This window comes from Eublepharis macularius, chromosome 5 (assembly GCF_028583425.1).
Source record: "Eublepharis macularius isolate TG4126 chromosome 5, MPM_Emac_v1.0, whole genome shotgun sequence".
Taxonomy (NCBI): domain Eukaryota; kingdom Metazoa; phylum Chordata; class Lepidosauria; order Squamata; family Eublepharidae; genus Eublepharis; species Eublepharis macularius.
In genome coordinates, this window is record NC_072794.1 from 130579772 (window position 1) to 130601614 (window position 21843).

The 21843-nt window shown below is 42.8% G+C and overlaps 1 protein-coding gene across 1 annotated transcript in view; it reads left to right on the forward strand.

Moving 5' to 3' along the window:
• The window catches only part of KDM5B (lysine demethylase 5B), a 111636-nt gene that overhangs the window by 21307 nt on the left and 68486 nt on the right, over positions 1-21843 (forward strand). Inside the window, exons 5-11 of the mRNA XM_054979489.1 lie at positions 112-168; positions 9091-9225; positions 16060-16153; positions 16722-16831; positions 17935-18093; positions 18888-19007; positions 21540-21698. Of these exons, the coding sequence (XP_054835464.1) occupies positions 112-168; positions 9091-9225; positions 16060-16153; positions 16722-16831; positions 17935-18093; positions 18888-19007; positions 21540-21698 (834 nt within the window). The remainder of the gene's footprint in view (positions 1-111; positions 169-9090; positions 9226-16059; positions 16154-16721; positions 16832-17934; positions 18094-18887; positions 19008-21539; positions 21699-21843) is intronic.

The following is a 21843-nucleotide window of genomic DNA, read 5'->3' on the forward strand; positions in this document are numbered from 1 at the left end:
AACTTAGTTTTTCAGAAAAAGCCTACTTTAGCAGAAAATTATTTTCAGACCTGATTTCACAAGGTCACATTTCTTTTAAATTGTAACTCTCCAAGCTCTCTCTTGCAATAGGCACCTGACATTTGTTCCAAACTGATGTGTTTAGTCGATGATGCAGTTCTGGAAAAGGTATGTTCAATATAATTTTTTGAATGACAGTCCTTCCTTGTCTTTGTTCAGAAGTGTTTCCTGTTCATCCTCTTTTGCAAAACATTTAAACCCCATTTTCTGTGAAGTGAGATAATAATGAATGTTGGTTTTGGTTTCCTTTGCTGCCCTTGCAGGTTTTTTTCTGTTACATCTTTCCCTGATAGGTTTATAAAAATGTATTGACTGATGTGTTTTTTCATTTATCCAGAAGCTCAGACCTGTAATATGTTATTTTAATTAACTGTATCTTCCCAACGTTCCTCGTGCATTTATCAAGTTCACTACTGGATCCTTGGAATCTAGAGAAATACATTATTTGTGAGCTAAATCATTCTCAGGGGGCGTTTTTTGCTGATAATTCTGCCTTGTGTGATAGCATCCTAGTGTTACATTCTGGAAGCTTGAAGAATTCTTTATATTTAGGAATTGTGTTTAAGCATATATCCAAAACACGAATAGAATCAAGTCATGGAATGTAATCTTCCTTCCTATGGCAGCCCATGGCACTCTCTGAATCCTCCAGGAATAAGGAGCCTTAGGAATGGCATTGGGCATGATATGAGGTCTGCAGTTGGGAGGAATTGGTAAAAATTATGTGTATGCCTCACCTCTAGAGATGGGCACGAAATGGAAAAAATGAAATGAGCGTTTCGTGTTTCGTTGCATTCCACGAATCACGAACTTTCACAAAATTGTCCCGTTTCACGAAACGATTTGTTAGTTTCATGATTCGTCAGAACTCGGGGCACTTCAATGGCCCCCTTCATACCCAGAGATGCCAAACTCAAAGGGAGACTTCAGCAGGCTCTCCTCCACCCACTGTCACCCAACAAGCCAGCAAGAACAAATGCTCTAAATTAGAATATAAGCAAAGAAAATTAAAGGGGGGAAAGGTAGGCCTCAGTCAAGCTAAGCCCCAGAGCCAGGCAATGCCCTGAGACTGAGTTTGGGTGGGGTGGAAGAAAGAAGGTACCCTCACCCACAACCTTCCCAGCAAGGCCAAGAGCTGAAAATAAGAGAGGCTTTTCAGTCTCTTTTAAAGCAGCACCAAATCCAGCCAAAAGCTCCCAATTCCACTCTCACTCCAAATCCCAGCAACAGGTCCTCCCTCTCCCTCTGGCTACTGGAACTGAAAAGCATGAGGCAGAGAGCTGTGCCTTATATAGGAAATGTTCACATAGAGCAGAACAGGAGGTCTCTGGTTGGCAGACAGACCTGCCTAACACGGTTTGGAGGGATGAGATTGGTGTTCTCATGGCTACAGAAGGCCCATCTCTTCAGTTGCCTAGGGGATTAACCCCCCTGCTCCTTGCTGTATAGGGCAGAATGGAAGCTCTTCGGTTGGCAGGGAGAGCTGCCTATCAAGATTATGTGGGCTAAGATTAGGGTTTCCAATGGCAACAAAAGGTCTGCAGACATTCCGGGCCTATGTTGCCTAGGGAATCAATGGATCGGCACCAGCCTGTCTGGCATCCAGAATCATTCATGAATTGAATGAATCGGCCCAAAAAGTCATGAATTTCGTGAAAACTGCAGCTCCACAAAACACGTTTTGCAAAACACGAATTGGCCCAATTCGTCACTAAATTTGATTCGTATTTTGATTCGTGCCCTTGTCTACTCACCTCTGATCAAAGTGCCCTTCAGCTCATGGAAATATGAAGCTTGTGTCCAAGTCAACATGTCGAGGTAGCCAGACAATGTCTCCTGAATGTCGTATGGCTGAATTTGCCCTTCATTTCTCTCCTGTCACCTCTTTAATATTAAGGGAGATTGAACAGAGAAAGGCCCAGCGACCTTAGGTTAATAGAGAGGATGAATAGGATTGCCTGGAGACACAGGAAGTTCTGTAGGAGAATGGAAAGAAGTGCTAGAAGCCAAGAAATCTGATATTGTGGGGTTTGTAACTTTACATGCTTGTGGGAGAGTCCAGTAGCACCTTTAAGGTGCTACTGGACTCTTTTCTATTTTGCTACTACAGACTAACATGGCTAACTCCTCTGGTTGTGGGAGAGTGTTATACAGTTTTAAATACTACATATCTAGGGTTCCTAGGTTATTTTTTGATACGAAAACTTCAGTTTTTTCTTATGTAAAACTTCTGTTCTTCAACAAATGCTGTTGGATACAGAATCATTATTTAGCCTGCATTGTTCAGGGCACCTCTACTCCCTTAACTTATATGCTCACAGACTTTCGTTCAGAGTACTTTGGTCACAGCAGTAATTGAAAACTATGGGGTGTTTGTTTTTCTATGAGGTTTGGCTCCTTCCTGTTAGGGAAGTAGAACAAAACCAACTAAAAAAGGTCTCAGACTTGGTTATCTTGAAGACATTAAGGTTTAGTACATAGTGGTTACCATTAATTTGTAATTTATTATAAAGCATCAAAATTCTGATTATTATATCTGATTATTGAAAAGATTGGACGTAATCTGTGCTTTAGAACAAGGTTAGGTAAAGACATAACCTTGGGATGTACCTATCCCATCATATCTTTTCCTTGTCTGAACATGTGGTTTTAAGTTAGTCAGCACTTCACAGCAAGGTCAACTGTGTGTGATTTTTCTGGGAAACAAGGATGTTTAACAGCGTGAGTATTATTCCTCAGTGGGTCATTCTGCACAACCTACAAGGAACCTATTGGTATCTTAAAGTCAAACATTTTTGTTAAAATGGCTCCAAGCTTCACAGTTATGAATGCCTACAAAATGGAACATTCATATATTCATTAAGTGCTTACAATATAAATTCCGGGCAGAAGATTTAGCAGATGCACATTAGGTTCTTGGCTGTCATCTACTTTCACCCCTGAAAACAGTCCTACTTAACCTCATCAACACAAAGGAAAATTCTTGTTACTATAGATAGTTTGTTGCATACTTGATAACTGTAGCAAGTAGAGAAGGGCACAAACTGAAAATTCTGAATCATGTTGTTCGTGGTTCATCACATTTCACGAACCACAACCTTTCACAAACTTGTCCCGGTTTGTGAACTGGTTCGTTCAGTTTGTGAAAACGTCACTTCCGGGTCAGCAGAAGGTCTGCAGAGAGCCCACCCTCTTGTTGTCTTAGGAAAGTGATTGATCGGTGCCAGGCTGTTGCAGTGACAAATAGAAGTATGAACCAAACGAACCAAGCTCAAATTCATCACGGTTTGTGAGAAATGAACTTCCCTAACCCAATATGTTTTGCCTTACTTTTATTTCATTGGTGCCTACTTTATATAGTTGTTATCCTTGCATAACCCACTTGATTCTGTCTACTACCCTTCTGCCCCGTGCAGAAAGCGCATCCCTTAAAACTACTTTGCTATAGTTTGTCATTAGACTATGTTTGCCTATAGGCTTGGTTTTTTTCTGCATGAGGCTTTTTCATCAGTTCTGGACCCATCATGCCTTGATTTCTCTCTAGAGTTCTGCACACACAGTCAAAATACCCCGATTCAGTCTCCAAACTGCTTCCCAGACTTTTTTGCTTTCTGCAAGGAGAAAGGCCGCATCTGCTGAAGAATCTGTCTTTCCCCACCTTTTCTCTCTGCACACATACACAAAATGGTTTTTTTCCCCAGCAAAGTCAAACTGCAGTTTTTTTAAAAGTGCAAAATGCTTTCTTCTGGCCCTGGTCCTGCCTTTTGCCTCTGCTTTATCCCCCTGCATCCTGATTGGGTGAACAGCAACCAATCCATTTTTTTCCCTCAACTTCTTTTTAAAAAACAGCAACTTTGCAACATTGGTGCCTTACAAAAAAACTTTCTAATGACTAGGCAAAAACCCCTGCAATATGCCTAACCAGGGCCGGCGGGCCTATTGAGGCCAGGTAGGCGGTGGCTGCAGGCACGGGGTGCCGGAGGGAGCGCCGGAGGAGGCGCGGCGGGCGGGAGCGCGCGCCACAAAGCACCAGCCTCCTATCCCTCCCACCCCACGCCGCTGCCGCCGCCAGCACAACCCCCCGGCCAGGCGCAGCCACCGCAGGCAGGCATCTGCGGCGGCGCAGGCAACCGAGCGGGAGAGCTCGGAGGCCGCCCGCCGCAGCAATCGGGCCGGTGGCGGCGCGTGCGCTCCTGTGATGACGTCACGCGTGACGTCATCACGCAGGCCGGTGCGCGCGCGCACTCGTGCGCGCATGGGGGTGCCTGGCCGGCCGCGAGCGTAGTAAACCCTTGCGCCGCCCCTGTGCCTAACACAAAAACTCTGCAGAGAGCCCTGAATCCCACTTGACACTTTAAAGTTTCCTTCTGTGCTTCCTGTACTTTTTAGTCCATTCTTTTTTGGCATTTTTTTTTAAAAAAAACCACAAGGTTGCAATTTTGATACCTTAAAAAAACCCTGCAAGTTTTCTCAACCAATCAGCTGATGAAGCTGATGTGTTCCCCAGAAGCCTGTAGCAGAAACTGAGCAATTTTCTAGTGCAGAAAAAGGAAATCAACACCACTTCAGTTTGACTCCCTCAAGTGTGGAATTACAGAGGCCCAAAGCAGGTATGATCCTTGCTAGGTATGCCAGACCCCCACTAGAGGTAGGGGATCCCCCTCTCCTACTGTCTACACCCTGCCCCACTTACCTGGCCGGTGGGGGAGAACACGCCTCTTGGGGCATGCTCCTGGATGGCACAGCATGCTCCTGCACCACATCAGCCCAATTTGGGCCGGATTCAGCCCAAATCGGGCCCAATTCAGGCCGCTGCAGAGTGCAGGAGTGCTCCTGCACACCGCAGTGGCCCAGTTTGGGCTGATTTGGGCCTGAATTGGCCCAAATCAGGCCTGATTGGGCCCTTTAGGGAGCGTGGGAGTGCTCTCAGGGTGGCATGTAACCCGCACGATGATGTCACTTCCCAGAAGTGACATCATCGTGCAGGCTGGGAGCACGTGTGGTCCATGCGCACTTGATAGGAGAAGCCATAAAGTATGTGCCTGGCCTCCAGCCTCCTACCTGAAGGGTTGGGGGACCTGGCAGCCCTAATCCTTGCAGACTGAATATCCAATCGGTGTAAGTGTGTATGCGGAAAACATCTTTGTTGGAATGTATATGAAATGTAGTTCAAGGAGGACCAGTTCTTCCCAAAATGATTTTTTTCTCTGCGTGTTTTACCTCTTGTATGGAGAAACATTGAAATAATTTATTCCATCAACCAAATCCTATACTGTTAGTCAGTTCTGCATTCAAGCAATACCTGAGTTAGTTTTTGTTCCCTTCAGTGTGTCTATTTGGTTGCTGAATTTATTCCCATGATGCATGGCAAGGCATTGCTCCCTGATTAGATCAAGAACAGTTGTGTTTCCCCCTCATTTCATTCTCCCTGCCCTCTTGCTATATACTGGGCATATAGCTGTGAGAAGAAGGATAAGACCTGCTATATTGACTGGTGTGGTGATGTCACCGAAGCACTGAAAGCTCCTTTCTCAGTCTGCCTTTAAGTTGCTTCTCCTTATACAGTTTCTTCATTTGGGAAATTCTCCCAAGCAAAAGGCTGCAGGCTCCTCAAACAAAGCTTATTGCCAATTTTCCATCAGTACTGCTCCCTACCCTTGCAGAGTGGTTCATGAAAGGCAGATATATTCAGTTGCAGATATTGGAACATGTAGAAGATTCAGAAAAATAAAATCATATTTGAAAGCAAAGAATAAAATGGCCTGTTGAGGGACATGGAATTGATTATGGATCTGTGCTTTCCTGTTGATGAGTCTGATCACGAAGAGGACATAGGTAGACTATCTGAGTCTGATTTAGAGCATCCAGCTGCTCCCATAGATACCCAGACAAGGGAGTGATCTAGAAATCAGATTCAATCCCTAGGCCTCTTTTCCAGATTGTTTCACCCTCTTGACATTGTACCTCTTCTCTAATGGAATGGAGGATATCCAGGTTCTCTTACTAAAGTTAATGTCTCCTAGAGTTCTTAAAAAGCCATCCTTTTCCCTACAGAAGGAACTTATTTCCATTCCTTTATCCTAATAACTGTTTATAGTTTGTTTTAGGCTATGTTAATCAAGTTCAAATGCTCCTTTTTGTGAGTCTCAGAACGAAAACAGAGGGAGCCTCCTTCCTCTAAAAGGGAAAGACTGCCTAGTTCACATAGCCTTGACTGCAGAGTGAGTAAGAGGAGTTAGTAGGGTTCCCAGGTGCCTGCCAGTGGTGGGCAAACTCCCAGGGCTTTGCCCCCTTGTCTGCTGATTGCCCAGCAATTGGTGGGAGGGGGCAAACTCCCAGAGTTTGCCTGCCACTGGCAGGCATGTCAGGAGAGTGCATTGTGTGTGCATTCCCACCTGGCGCAGCGATGTCACTTCCGTAATTGACGTTGCACCAGCCGCGAGAGCATCCCCGCGTTCTGTTTGGGGCCAATTTAGGCCCCAAACCAGCCAAATTGGAGTTGTGCAGAGCACAGGAGTGCTCCTTCGGCCAGCGCGATGACATCATTTACAGAAGTGACATCGCCACACACTTCCACTTCTGGAAGTGATGTCATCATGCCGATGCCAGAGATTGTGCAAAAATTGAAACTGGCACTGCGAAAGGTAAGTGCCAGGTCCCAACCCTCCCACCGGGAGGAACCTGGCAACCCTAGGAGTTAACCATTCCAAAAATACTACCTTCCATCCCATCAATGAGAAGAATTTCTCTCAATATTTTGTTCACACGCATGTTATAATGATAAATTAAGTAGAAAGCACAGGGAATGTTTCGGTTGAATAAAGTAAACAGAATTAAAACATAAGCATTTCAGTTTTCCTTTTGGAATATTATTTTTGAGAAAGCATCATAATTTGTGTGTTTGAAAGAGCAGGATCTAATGTTTTGTTTCATTTTTGCAACAAATTGTCTTAAACATCATCGTTATAGTGGGTGATGTGTGGTGTATGTTTTTGTGTGATCAGCCTACAGCAAAGCCTATTGCTGCTGCTGCTGCTGGAAGTACTCTCTCCCAACAAATTAAAACAGTGGTGGTGTGGGGGGAAGCCTAGGTAGGCCAGAGGCCTGCAAGGGCTGGGCATAACCCTGCTTAGCCCTCCTGACTAATAGACAACAGGTCCCAAATGTAAATAAGAAAAAGTCTCTGCCAAACAGGTGAGCCTGGCGCTGGGCCCTGGCTTTCCTCCTGGAGTTTGAAGGTAGCAAGCAGGGAAATATCACAGCTTCTCCAAGGCAGCTACCACTGCTTAGCCATGAGGGCCTTTGGTAAAACCGGCCTCAGAGGGGCTTGGCTGAGAGAGCTTGAGATGTACTTTGTTCAGGCCGAGCACGCAGAGCAACTGACAGCCGGCTGGGCAGAGCTGCCTCATAAGGCTCTTGTCTCCGCCCCCTGGGCTGAGACCCAGATGCCATGGAAATGCACTGTCTCCTCCTTCCGGGGAGGCGAAGAGCAGCCCCTGGCCTTATCAGTGGAGGCTGCTGGCTGGGAGGCCAGTATTTGTGTGATCTGCACAAAAAGGCAATTCACCACCCCATTCCTGTAGTATCTGGGCCAGCAGACACCAGAGAACTTTTACTTTTTCCCAGTAGCAGTGAATGGCAGCCATTTGCTTGTATGAGAGAAAGTAAAAGAGTATACTCAAGGGCACTGTTAGGTGAGAGCAAAGCCTTCCAATGACTCCAGTGTCTTGGGCAAAGAGCAAATTTTGCCTCTTTCTCACTTGTGTCCTATATAGTAGCTTGCTTATTTTGCCCCATACAACTTAATAGAAACCATTGAGGATTTGTGAATAGAATCTAACCTTAAGGTATTATTATAAGTTTTGGCCACCTTCATTGTGGCAAAAATAATTTGTATACATATACATTATCAGTTATTAAATAATGCATGTGTTCCCTTCATAATCCTAAATAAAACAATTCATACTTTTCTCTTTTAGAACTCGATTTATTTTTTACAGAAATTTCAGGTATAATACCAGGTTAGCTCAAGTTTCTTCAAATTTTGAAGATACAAATAGCTTAATATATGTAATATCTTAATTATTAAAATGTTACCTGAATATTCTCTTCCTTAATAAAGCTGTTCTATTTGGAATAGTCGTGCACTTTTTTTTTTTTTTGGCTCTACGAAGTTTAATCATACATAAAAATGTTTGTCATTTCTTTTTAAAGATTAAGTCATCCTAACAAGTCCAGGATATTCATACCTCAACAGGCTCAATCACTGGTGTGCAGATTTATCTTTAATGCTGCTTCTAGCATTATCTGTTGTAGTCTGTAGCATAAATTCCTTGCAAAACTAAGAGCCCTCAAGATTTTTGATTGTCTTGAAAACTCAGATGTCATTATCAGTGGCAAGCACAGAATTGATAAACTTGTCAATAATAATTTTTCAGGCGACTTGAGAAGTACTTTGGTTCTCTTATGAACATTATATTCAATGTGATATAGTGGGTAGAGTGTCAGACTAGGATCTGGGAGACACAGGTTTGGTTTCCCACTCTGCTGTGGAAGCTTGCTGAGTGACCTTCGATCGGTCACACACTCTCAGCCAGCCTAACTTAAATCACAGAGTAGTTGTGAGGATAAAATGGAGGAGAGGGGAAAGATTTAAGCTGCTTTGGGTCCCCGTTGGTGAGAAAGGTGGGGGTATAAATGAAATAAATAAAATCTATTTTTCTACTATCTGTTTGCTGTATTCTGTAATTCTATAAAATTACTAAATTGTCTGAATTCAGAATAGTCAAAAATACCAGTTCATTTTTAGTTAACATGCATTACGTATGTATTTTTTCCCAGAAATTAAAGATACTTAACATAAGCTTGAATCCAATAGCTCCCTTCATTAAGTTTTTAAAAAAAGTTTTCCTGCAGGGGAACGAGGCTGCTCATTTAGTGGAAGGGAGCTGCTGGATCCATTCGGTAGACTTCTAATGTTTTTTTGTAAAAATATATAGAGGAAAATTCTTCTTTTGCTTGCATGTTTAGTGTCTTCAGAAGCCAGATCTTGCCAGTGATACAAAGGACAAGGAATACAAGCCTCATGATATTCCTCAAAGACAATCTGTTCAGCCATCTGAAAGTTGCCCACCTGCACGTCGAGCAAAACGGATGAGAACAGAGGTATGTTGAGTATGGAAATACAGTAATCCAAACTAATCCAAATACAGTAATCCAATTCCTTTAATAAGGAATTTCTCCTCTAGAAGCTAACATAATCACAACATTTATAGGGGATCTTGTGTTGAGCTTTCCATCTGCAGTATGAAGGGTTACTTGTACACGGTTTTCTCTTTGGGCTAGTGTAGGCATATTCCTAATTGACATAAAGGGAAGATCCATAGTAGCACTACTTGTTCCCTTCAACTGTGTCTTATCCTCATGTGAGCAAGTCCTCCTGTCTTAAACATAAGTTAAGTGGTATGTTGGCAGCAGTTTTAATTATGGTTAAAGCTAACTAGTGTTTTCATTTAACCAGGATTTGAAACCAAGTTCTGGTTTCATTCCCTTGTACTTCCTTGCAATGTGTGAAGCTACTCACATTTTAATATGAATAAAGTATAGAGTTCTAAAAGCTTATCTCAGTCATCTCCGCTTATATGACCCAATGGATTGCTTAACTTAAGAGACTTGCTCCATTGGAAGAAAGCTCCTTACTTAGCAGAAGGGACTAATAAGTCTCAGTCCTATAATTCTCACTAATTCCCAGTTTGCAATAAACATGGGCTGGGAGATTGTGACTTACCAGAGTTCTTCTCTCCATGTCCAACTCATATAAAGTTAGATATGCTTAATACCTCTTGAAATCAAGAGCCTTAAGAACCATCACTTTACCTGGACTGCATCTTCAGTGTCATCATTATTCAGATGGGAGGTCACTGTTCTCATACTACATATGCTCTCCTTCGTCGTTGGTTTTCTGTGCAGGCACACACCAGGGACTGCACAGATGAAGGCCAGCCATGGAGAAAGAGTCTCAAGCTCTGAAACTGTAGGGGGTGCTCCCCCCACAGGCGGGCTTTTCCTGCCAAAGAACAGCATTGTCAGTCAGTGACCCCCGCCCCCGTCCCTCAGTTCCGTTTTTGCTGCCACTGAAAAAGTTTCTTCTCTCGATTACTCTTCATCACTAACTCTTCGGACTCATCTTTATTTATTTTATCAAATTTATACCCTGCCCTCCCTGCGAATGGGCTCAGAGTGGAAAACAACTTATACAATTAAAACCAGATACATATTTAAAAAAATACAAACAACTGGTGCCATGATCTTATGTCCTGATCTGCTATAAGGCAAAAGTAAAACTTTATAGAGGCAAGTATGTCTCATAAAGCACTCTTTTAAAAGTGTGTGAAATGTGACACCAATATGCTGCATATTGATGAACATGAACTCTGCCTTCTCTGTCTGGGCGAATTGCATCACACTTCCACTTCTTGGCACTGCTGGCAGTTTACCCCAAAGGACAGAAGTGATTGGGCCTCTCATCTGAAGACAGCGATATGGGAGATGGTGTTGTCAGCTCTTACACCATATCCAACGTGGAACCATTCGCCAGTTTTGACTGCACCATTTGCTGAATCCTGCCTGACCTTGGCATCAACACCTGTCTGACGGCCAAAGCACAACGGCCACACCGCTAAATGCCGATCACTAGACCTATCTAAGCATGCTGTCTCAGAACCACCAAAAAAAAAAATCGAAGACAGAGACCAAACATCCCAGAAGACCGGCTTTCACTTTATCGCATCATTATCACCATCACTTGCTATCCTCAACACCCTCACTGATTAGCAAGTGTAATGGGTACAGGGCCCCTTTGCCTTGACTCAGCTGAGGAAAGGAGCCACGGCCTGCCCTGTAGGCTGGTATCACACAGATTACAAAACTGGAAATGAGAGAGAGTCTCACAATTGTCTAGGTAGGCTGCCCCCAGTTCCTTTGACTATCCCAAGGCAAAGGAGTAAAGGAACAAAGCTCCACAACCAGTTAGGGAATTAGCAGAACAGAAATCTACCTTACAAGAACGGCTTGCAAGTAGAATTCACAAGACAAAATAATAATATGGGAGGTGGTGCACAAGCAGTCACACCTATCATAACTCACAGAGTGAGTTCAACAAAGTGATTTATAGCTTTGAGGCTTCAGAGTCAAAAGAACCCACACAGAAATAAAATATAATTATTTATTAATTAAATGCAAGATTACTAAAAATCACAAGACAGAATGTGAGGATAAAACAAATAAAGCCTATAGCTTTTAAGCTCTTACTAGTATATACCACAGCACTTCCAAAAGGAGGCAAAACAAGTGAAAACCACAGTCAAGAGTCAAAATAGGCATCACAGCAAGTCGAATAGATGGGTGCCTCAGCGTCCATCTCAGAGTCCTCGAGCGAGAACATGAAGCAAGGGGCGAGTTACAGTTGTTGTTACTGAAACCCACCACAAGCTCAAGCTTTATTGCTGAATAGCCATTTTTATTACAGTTGAAACCAGAGTGCCCCAGGCCTGGATAGCCAATCAGGTTGCAACTGCTGACATCACCTGAAAAGGAGGTACATACATGAAGAAGGAGGGGTGTGACAAGTCTGCAATACTTGGCACATTCAGTCCTGCAGGTGTGAACTGATAAATAATTAATTCAAAGAGAACTCCGCCATGGAGTGTTAACAAGCTACAAAGTTTTATCTCAAGGACACTAGGAGCTGAGAAAGTGAAAAGTAGCTCATTCTCAGAGACGCCTCTGTAGCACGAAAAGGGGAGAGTGTGGAGGAAGGAATTGTCCTAGCAAGAGGCTTGTGCAGACAGAAAGCCTCTGAACCATAGTTCTAAAAAGGATGGCTTCTGTCTAAGTTAGAACATAGCATTTTTCCTTTACACCGAGGAAGAAATTATTACGGCTCCTTCCACTCCCTCACCTCCACCCACTCCAACCTTACACCAAGAGAAAGTAGAGGTGAGCCCAACAGAGGAACTACATTCCCTCTTTAATATGGATCCAAGTTCATCGGTTCCGTCAACATCATCCACCTAATAATGGCTTCCGCTTCTTCTCCAAACAAATGCTGAGAATGGCAGGAGCCCTGGAACTTGACATCTCTTCAGCAACATCCTAAGAGCAAGGTCCTCCAAGCTCTTTACACGTACTCACCAGCATCTGTTGCCTTTCCTGAGTCAAAGACCTTTTAGATATTGCCCATGGCATATGGAATAAACCAGCATCCATACTTCCTACTTCTCAGAAGATTGAGAATTACTATAAACTGGATCAAAAAGATTGTACATTCCTCTTTAAACATTCATGCCCTTCATCACTTGTGGCTGAAGAAATCCTATCAAAATACCCTTATGAATCTCACATTTCACCTGTGGACAGAGAAGGACACAAACTTGATGCACTAGGAAAAGAAATGTATTCCTCTGCAGCCCTTAACATTTGAATAGCTAACTATCAAGCTATAATGGGTTCCTACAACCTATTCCTATAGGAACGTCTTTCCAACTACGTCCAGGGCCCACCTGAAGACAAGAAAGCACTTGTGAGAGTACTGTAAGGTAAGGCCACAAAGACTGGCCAAAGAACAGATGTCGGTGGCTCTGCCAGGTCTATAGCTTCTGCTGTTGTCCTACGTCATCACTCTTGTCTACGTTCCACTGCCTTACCACAGGATAAATGCATCAAGATTGAGAATTTTCCATTTGAGGGTACATCCCTGTTTTCAAAGAAGACCAATGATGCTGTTCTTTAAATGAAAAAGAACCATCAGACTGCCCACTTTCTGGGGGTCATTGCTCATTCACAACAGCAACAACAACAACAATCATCCAAGTATCAATATCAATATCACCAATGCTCTTCGAGGTATCCGTACCAGCCATACCAACCCCAGAGAAGTTACCATTGAAGGGGGGGAATGGTCTACCAGGGGGAAACAGTCTACCAATGGTCGTTTACCCTTGAGGAGGGGGGAACGGGCTATCAAGAACAGGCCCAGACAACCTCAACCTCAGTCTCCAAAGTCCTCTCAAGGACAGAAAACTACTCTTCTGACTGACCATTCCACAACCAAAACATCCTTACTCCTTTATGGACAGATTAGCCTTCTTTCAGTCCAATCGGGACAGGATTACAACTGACTCCTGGGTAGTCAGTTGTAAACCAGAGTTATTGTTTAAATTTTTCAGAATTACCTCCATTATCCCCATCAAGGAACATTTCAACCTGTTCTAAGGGACTTTATCCTGTAACCACAGAGCTACTCTTCAAAGGAGCTATAGAGAGAGTACCTCAGAAGTCCTCCCTGGGTTTTTACTTAAGATATTCTCTTGTGGACAAGAAGGATGGTGAACTCCATCCTATCTTGGACCTCCATGATTTGAATATGTTTATTAAAGTTGAAACGTTTCAAATGTTAACCCTGTCCAGTGGGACACAGTACTTAGAACCAGGTGACTGGTTTGCTGTTATAAATCTTAAGGATGCATATTTTCATATTGCTACACACCCTGAGTACAGGAAATACCTCAGGTTTTTGTTCTGAGGGAAACTTTTCAATATACTGCCCTTCCCTTTCGATTATCCTCAGCACCACTTGTATTCATGAAGTACATGGCTGCTGTAATTGCCTTTCTTAGGTCAAAGTATGTTCTGTCTACCCTACCTAGATGATTGGCTCTTTGTTGCCCGCTCAAGGGACCTGCTCCTAGAGCACACTGACATTACCATCTGGACAATGTCCTTTTTGGGCATTGGCATTAACTTTGGGCATTAACTTGAAAAAATCCTCCCTTTCACTCCCTTTCACTCCCTTTCACTCACCCAACCATCCAGTTTATAGGGGCTAGATTTGATGCTACAGTAGGGAGAGTTTTTCTACCACTGGACAGGGCAGGGTCACTTCTATCCTTTGCTCTCTGTTTCCAGTCAGCCTTGTCCATTTAGAGGCTGTTGGGGATTATGGTAGCTACTACCAGTGTTGTCCTTTTCACCCATCTCTATATGAGACCCTTACAGAACTGGTTCCTCAAACATTTTGACCCAACCAGGGACTTTCAACAGATGAGGTTTTCCATCCCTAGATCTGTAGGTCACTTGCTTGGTGATCACATAAGGAGAATCTCCTTAGGGGTATGTCGTTTGGAATCCAGCTACCAGACATATCCATCACCACTGATGCTTCTCTTGTAGGTTGGGGAGCGCATTGTGGTGACCACTCCACCCAGGATACTTGGTCAGACTCAGAAACAAATGTGCACATACATGTCCTAGAATTAAGGGCAATCCGTTACTCCCTTGCTTCCTTTGCAGGTCTCTTATGCAACAAAAGAATTCAGGTACGCATCAACAACACGACTGCAGTTTACTAAAAGTTGGATTCCCAATCCAACTTTTGAATCAGAACATTCGCTTCACAAATTGGACGTGAAGAGGGCTTTATTATATTACCTACACAGAACAAGTCCTTTCAGAAAGTCCAAGGCTCTCTTCATGAGGAGGCACATAAAAAAGACTGCTAACCAGTCTCTTTCTAGTTTGATATTAGCAGCTATTAAAATGTGCTACACTCGGGCCAAGGTATCTTGTCCAGTGATGATCAGAGCTCATTCTACCAGGGCACAGTCTTCATCAGCTGCTTTCTCCATGGAACCCCACTGTGAGACATCTCTCAAGTTGCCACCTGGTCCTCAGCAGACACCTTCATCTGACATTACTCAGTAGATACTCATGTGAGAAGGGATGCTGCAGTTGGGACAGCCACCCTATATTTGCTGTTCAGCTAGAACTCTCACACCCTCCTCCGTTGGTTAGTAGATTGCTATACTCCTGATGTGGGACTGCTCAGAAGACCGATGATGAAAACAGAGTTGCACTTACCTGTAACCGTTGTTCCTCTTGTATTTTCTGTGCAGGTACACATTCCCTCCCTCCTACCCCACTGTGAGAATTTCAAGTTTGACCTCCAGCGGCTGTGGGGAACTGAGGGACGGGTTGCTCCACCTGGCAACGCTGGTTTTTGGTAGGAAAAGCCCACGCATGCACGTTGAGCGGGGGGAGCCCCCCTGCTGTTTGAGAGCTTGAGAATCTTTCTCCATGGCTGGCCTGCACCTGTGCAGTTCCCAGTGTGTGCCTGCACAGAGGACACTAGATGAACAACAGTTACAGATAAGCGCAACCCTGTTTTCTCCTGGATTTTCAATGGAAGCCTACTAAAGCTGGTTTACCAACTTTTTGTTTGGTTTCTTAAGATTTTGATGCAGTGTGTCAATGCAAATGGGTTAGAGGGCACTTAAAGCTAAAATTTACAATAGAATGTACTACCCAAATTAATGTTAATTACCATCTCCTTGGCTCTTGTGTCCGCAAAGAACGTTGCACAGTAGTCTTAGTATTTGGTTGTTGTGGGTTTTCCGGGCTGTATTGCCGTGGTCTTGGCATTGTAGTTCCTGACGTTTCGCCAGCAGCTGTGGCTGGCATCTTCAGAGGTGTAGCACCAAAAGACAGAGATCTCTCAGTCCCTCACTGAGAGATCTCTGTCTTTTGGTGCTACACCTCTGAAGATGCCAGCCACAGCTGCTGGCGAAACGTCAGGAACTGCAATGCCAAGACCACGGCAATGCAGCCCGGAAAACCCACAACAACCATCGTTCTCCGGCCGTGAAAGCCTTCGACAATACAGTCTTAGTATTTCTTTTGGCTGAGAAAAAAACAACATCCTTTTTGATTTAGCACTGAGGTATAAAATCAGAAGTGTGAGATATACCATCCAAATATGCACCAACTTAGTTTGGGTCCAAAGGGAACATTATGCAAGTACAAGTGAAAGGGGCTTCCTTATTTTTTCCAACTACTGCCCTTTCCAGCTGCAGCTCCTTGTATAATATCAAGCACCACTCTTGAGAGCTTAGTGCTGACCTTAATATTTAAATAAATAAATGTTGTTTCATTATTTTCCCTTAGACTAACATTAAGACTGATTCAGAGGAAACAGCAGAACCGAAGACTCACAATTTGAGACGCAGAATGGGAAGCACACCCTCAAAGCCTGACAATGGTAAATCTATCAGTGGAAAATAATAAAATTGGTATCCATTTATAGAGCTCCACTTTAAACTCCAAATTGCAGCTTAGCATAGTAGTATAAATAATCTGCATACAGTATTTGTCAAAGCTATGAAGATTTAAAAAACAAAACATTTAAAAATAATTCATTGGTTGTTACCAAGATTTTTTTTTAAAGTTGCTAACATTTATAGTATGAAGAAAAATTATGTTTGCAGACTGTTGGATATTTTCTAAACTGTTCTTTAACTGTTGTTAATTCAAACGCTCACAAAAACTGCTTATGAGCAGGTGGCAGAAGCTGTTTTAGAGTAGATGTTTTCTTTTCTCCCTCAGGCAGGAATGCCTCTTTTAAGATGTGTCATAGCAAACAAAAGAGAGCTTTCCACTCTTACTGTAAATGCATGCATATTTAATTGATTTAACTGATCAATTACAACTCACACAATTGACTAAGATTTCTTTGGTTGAGTAGGAACCATATTTAGAGACTTTCAAAGCATTCTTGTTTGCCGCAATTTTTTTAATAGTAATATCTAAATTGCTTTTTGCTCTATCAGATAAAGAATCTCATGGCATAGTGAAGCGAGAAGTTGTTGAGAAAAAACAGCCAATTTGGGAAACTGATAGAGAAAAACCAAAGGGACGTTCTAAGAAGAGCTTTAATGCAGTGAGTACTTTCATTTAAGGATCTTAATGCTGATTACAAAAAATACTGAGTTCATAGCTTTTATAAACAGTGGGAAATTATTTCTTGACTTTCATGCTGTGGAATAAAAAATTATATAATAACATTTGTAGTTACTCTGTAAATAACTTGACTAGTGAGTATTCACTGCTACCTCGTTCATTTAGAAAGAGATCTTAATCTTGGCTTAGTTGTTCCATTTGAAGTCTGTGTTGAAGTCTCCTTACTGTTTAGCATCATAACTTCTTTTTCTGAAAAGATGAGATTCAAGAGCCTTTTACAATTCTTGTAGCCTTTTTTATCAAATCTTGATTTGACTTTGAGTTTTTTTTGTCCATAAGGGACCATTATCCAAACAGTTTGGCCATTAGGGATCTTGAGATGTTTATGCCTGAAAACAAAGCACTGGAATATATTGAATCAAAAATGAAACAGACTTAAGTCACACCTTACTTGGCAGGGCTGGATCTTCTGGCCACTCGTGTGCGCGCACAGCGCTCATGTGCTCCTGGCGTTGTGTGATGACGTTGCTCCATGATGTCATGATGCGGGTGGCGCATGCCACCCTGTGGCACGCCAGCTGTCCCAGCGTGCTGTGGAGCTGGCGGCGGCAGTGCGAGTGGCTGGGAGGCCGCCCGCGCCATTCGTCTGCCCTGCAGGAAAAGGGGCGGCCAGCTTGCCACGTGCCCCTTGTCCTGCGGGGCAGGTGAATGGCGCAGGCCTCCCAGCCACTCGCGCTGCCTTTTGCCTGCCCCGCAGGACAAGGGGCGTGCGGCAAGCCAGCCACCCCTTGTCCTGCGGGGCAGGTGAATGGTGCAGGCAGCCTCCCAGCCACCTGCGCTGCTGCCGCCAGCTCTCCAGGACAAGGGGCGCGCGGCAAGTGCACCCCTTGTCTTGCTGCCCACATGCTCCTGGGGCTGGCAGCTGCGCCTGGCGCCCCCCTCTTTGGCGGTGCCAGGGGCAGACTACCCCCCTTCCCCCCCCCCCCGGTCGATCCAGCCCTGTTGGTTATATGTTTATCAGGAATGATCCAACACGAAGAAAAATGACACCTTTTTTCCTACTTGGGCAACTTATTTTTACAGGTGGATTTGTATGTGTGTCTCTTATGTGGTAGTGGTAATGATGAGGATCGTCTGCTCCTGTGTGATGGATGTGATGACAGTTACCATACCTTTTGCTTAATTCCACCACTTCATGACGTTCCCAAGGGGGACTGGAGATGTCCCCAGTGTCTGGCTCAGGTAATAGTAGGTAGATGAAATGCTGGGCAGGGGGTCCTAGGTCTCAAAAATATTTTTAAAATCATGGCAGGACATTAATATTTTATGCAATAGTGCTTTTTACTTTGGAGGCCACTGTCTGCATTCCTCCTTTCTATTCTTATCTTCATTCTATCTGTCTTTCTGCAAGGGTCATCAGCTGTGAGTGATTAAGCCCCCATGATTAAGGTTGGATGATAAAACTGGCACTAGTAGCCCCACATCTCTAAAGCTGCCAACAAGCATTCTGTCAGTAGATTTTACTAATTTGAGGAGTTTGGAGAGAATGAGTTTGATCCTCTGGTAGCACAAATGAAAGGCGCTCAGGAGCAGATTTTCCCTTGCCTTTCTCTGCCTACAGCAGCCAGCTGTCTGAAACCTGAAAAGGCATTGCAAGATGCTGTGGGATCCCTGTGGACAAAAAACCTCCAAGTTAGAGTGGAATGGTGAAGATGGGAATTTGGTCAATATTACCTCCACCTTCCTGTTCCACTGGTGGAGGAAGTGCAGTGGAGCAAGCTGAGGAAGATCCACTGCCACTAGAACCTTTTTCTTGTGCATCCATAAGATCCAGTTGAATATAAACACAGGTCCTACTGCAATCCCATTCACAGTTATACGCCTTCATTTACATCAGCATACAATAATGTATGCTTATACAACTATGCTGTAAAATTGGCTGGCCCGTATTTATAAAGCTTACTTAAAGTACTAATTGTATGTGCAATATTCGGTTTTCATTCTCTATTAATCATTGCTGTATTTTAATTGCACAGGAATGTAGTAAACCACAAGAAGCATTTGGTTTTGAACAGGCAGCACGAGACTACACACTTCGCACATTTGGAGAAATGGCAGATGCATTTAAGTCGGATTATTTTAACATGCCAGTGCACGTATGTTAATATTTTCATTAAGTCTGTTGGGGAAGGGGTAATTAGGCATGATGGTGACACATCTGTGTGTTGGAATGGGGCTGACACTGAATCCCTGAAAAACAAATGTGTATGTGGGGGTGGAGGTATTCAAAAAAGCAGAATTGACAGGTGAGAAGGGGGTGTGCTGAATAATTTCTCCTCATCACATCCAGAGCCATTTTTTACAACTTGTTTTTTTCCATTAGAGCTGTAAGACTAACATTAACTTGTGTTAGATAAAATTATGGGGTGGATACAAAGGCCTGCCCATGCTACATTTTCAGTTTTCAATCACCCCTCCTCTGCTTTATATGAAAAAACACAATACACATTTTAACACATGATCCATACCCCATAACATTTAGTTTGCCTCAGAGAAGAGGTTTTATTTCCCCTTCTGAATACTTTCCCAGTATGCCAATGTCTTGGGTATTTGTTCAGTATTTCTCCTTGTTTTCTCATTTCTTTGAGAAGACAATCGAAAGGCTTTAATGAAGTATGGCAAAATACCACCTAACAGTACTAATATAAATATTTTATTTATAATACTTATACAACTCTGCATGTGCTCAAAGAGGAAGGAACTACTTGTTGCAAAGAATGTTTGAAATAATCAGTGATTCTCATGTGCTCATCCATCTTTTAATGACCCTTAGACTATATGATAAAACTATTACTCTAACAATATGATTTTTTAAAAAAAAGAAATAGTATCTGTCTCTTTCTGTGCAACTGATAGGCAAGCTTCCCTTAGCTTGGTTCAGAATCAGCTTCATATTTGTAAGATTTCTTGGCAAGTATTCATGTAAAGTTCACCTGTTTTCATAAAGTAGTCTCCCACCTTGTAGTGTTGGTTCATTTGTGCTGACAGTGTCACATGTTTGTGTATTATCATACCTCCTCTTGGGAATGAAAGATTGGTTTCACCTTCCACACAACACCAAGGCCACTTTCCGCAAACTTAGGCTAACCTGGAAGATGGCCCTTTTTTTTTGACGCAGCCAATCTAGCCACCTGCATCCAGGCCATGATAACATAGAAACATGACTGTTATAATGCACTATATATATGCCTCCCCTTTTAAGTTAATTCAGAGATTCTAGTTAGTGCAGAACTCTGCAGCTCGATTATTATCAGGAGCTAGAAGGAGCATGGATATTTCATTCTGCAGCCACTCCATTGGCTACCCATCAGTTACTGGGCTCAGTTCAAGGTATTGGCTATTATATACCAAGCTCTTTATAGCCTTGGTCCTTCATATCTATGGGGCTGTTTCTCTCCCTATATTCTGCCATGTAAGCTTCAGTTATCTGAACAGGGCCTCCTGCAGGTGCCACCCTGCATATGGGCAAAATCAACAGCTCCCTGTACATGTGCATTCTCTGTAGTAGTCCCCACCTTTATAGAACAGCCTACCAGTAGAGGTCAGGAAAGCTTATACTCTTCTAACTTTCCACAAAATATGCAAAACCAACTTATTCAAGAGGGCTTTTTCCAAGATAGAAGAGCTATACTGTAAGGAGGTAATCTTAAAGAGATGCATTAGTAAAGAGGTAGGAACTATAAACTATACTCCTGTGTACTGTCTGTTACAGTAAATATGATCCTACTGGATAGTTTCTGTGTTTAATATGTCAGGCTCAGAATTTGCTTATGCTGTGTTTCAGTATTTCCTCAGCTCTATATTGGATTTCTGCTTGTTTTCAAATCTTTGCACATTTGCGTTTATATACCCTATTACATTGTTTATTGAAATGTCTTTGTAGTTTATTGTACTGGCTTACAGCATGTAATCAGCCTTGAGTCTTAGTGAGAAAGGCAGACTATAAATAAATAAACTTGAAAATTGAAATCCCTCCCCTATCAAATCACTGGATGTATGGCAACAACCACATACAATGTTTTCAAGAAACAGTCAGGAAAATTGACCCAATGAGAGAAGATATCCAGTAAAAAAAAATGTTTGGTTGGATGTTCTGATATCACAGTTTACAGCAATCAGTAAGCAGTGAACTTTTTTAAAAAACTGCGCGCGCACCTAAAAAGCAAGTAGCTTTGAGGCATAGTCTACTGAACACTGATTCTGTGCACTCAGAATCTCATTTAATTCATGTTGGGAAGTCTTTTGCGGAAATTATTCTCTGTGAGTAATACAGTGAGATTAGTAGCTGGATCAGGTAAGCCTGGATATTGGCATCATTGCTGGTGTTCACCATGGAATTCCTGAAGCATTTGCTGATTTGGTGCTTATGCGTCTAGTTCACTCAAGGACATCTAGGTGGTTCAAAGGAAAATTGAAAAATGTTGCTCTTCCTGGTTTTTGCTGCTATCTTGATATTCTTCTATAGCTTCCTTTTTAGCATCCTCTTCATTAGGTTCTGTACTTATTTGAATAGTCTCCCCATTACTATTTCATTTGCCTCTTTCATGTTCACAAATGTTTTGACATGGTATTTTTGTTTTGATTAATATCTTTGCTTGTAAGTAATATTTCATCTGTCTAATGTCCAGATGGTTCCCACAGAACTAGTTGAGAAAGAGTTTTGGCGCCTTGTTAGCACAATTGAAGAAGATGTCACAGTGGAATATGGTGCTGATATTGCTTCAAAGGAGTTTGGCAGTGGGTTTCCTGTGAGAGGGGGAAAAATAAAATTGAGACCAGAAGAAGAGGTAAGATTTAATTGAATGAAGACTGGTTTTAATGTAGGTTGTTAGAGACATATATGAAACTTATGGACCTAAAATAAGTAACGGACAAAAAGACTGAAATGACCCATATGCCACTACCCTGTTCTTCTATCCATTGAATTTGTAC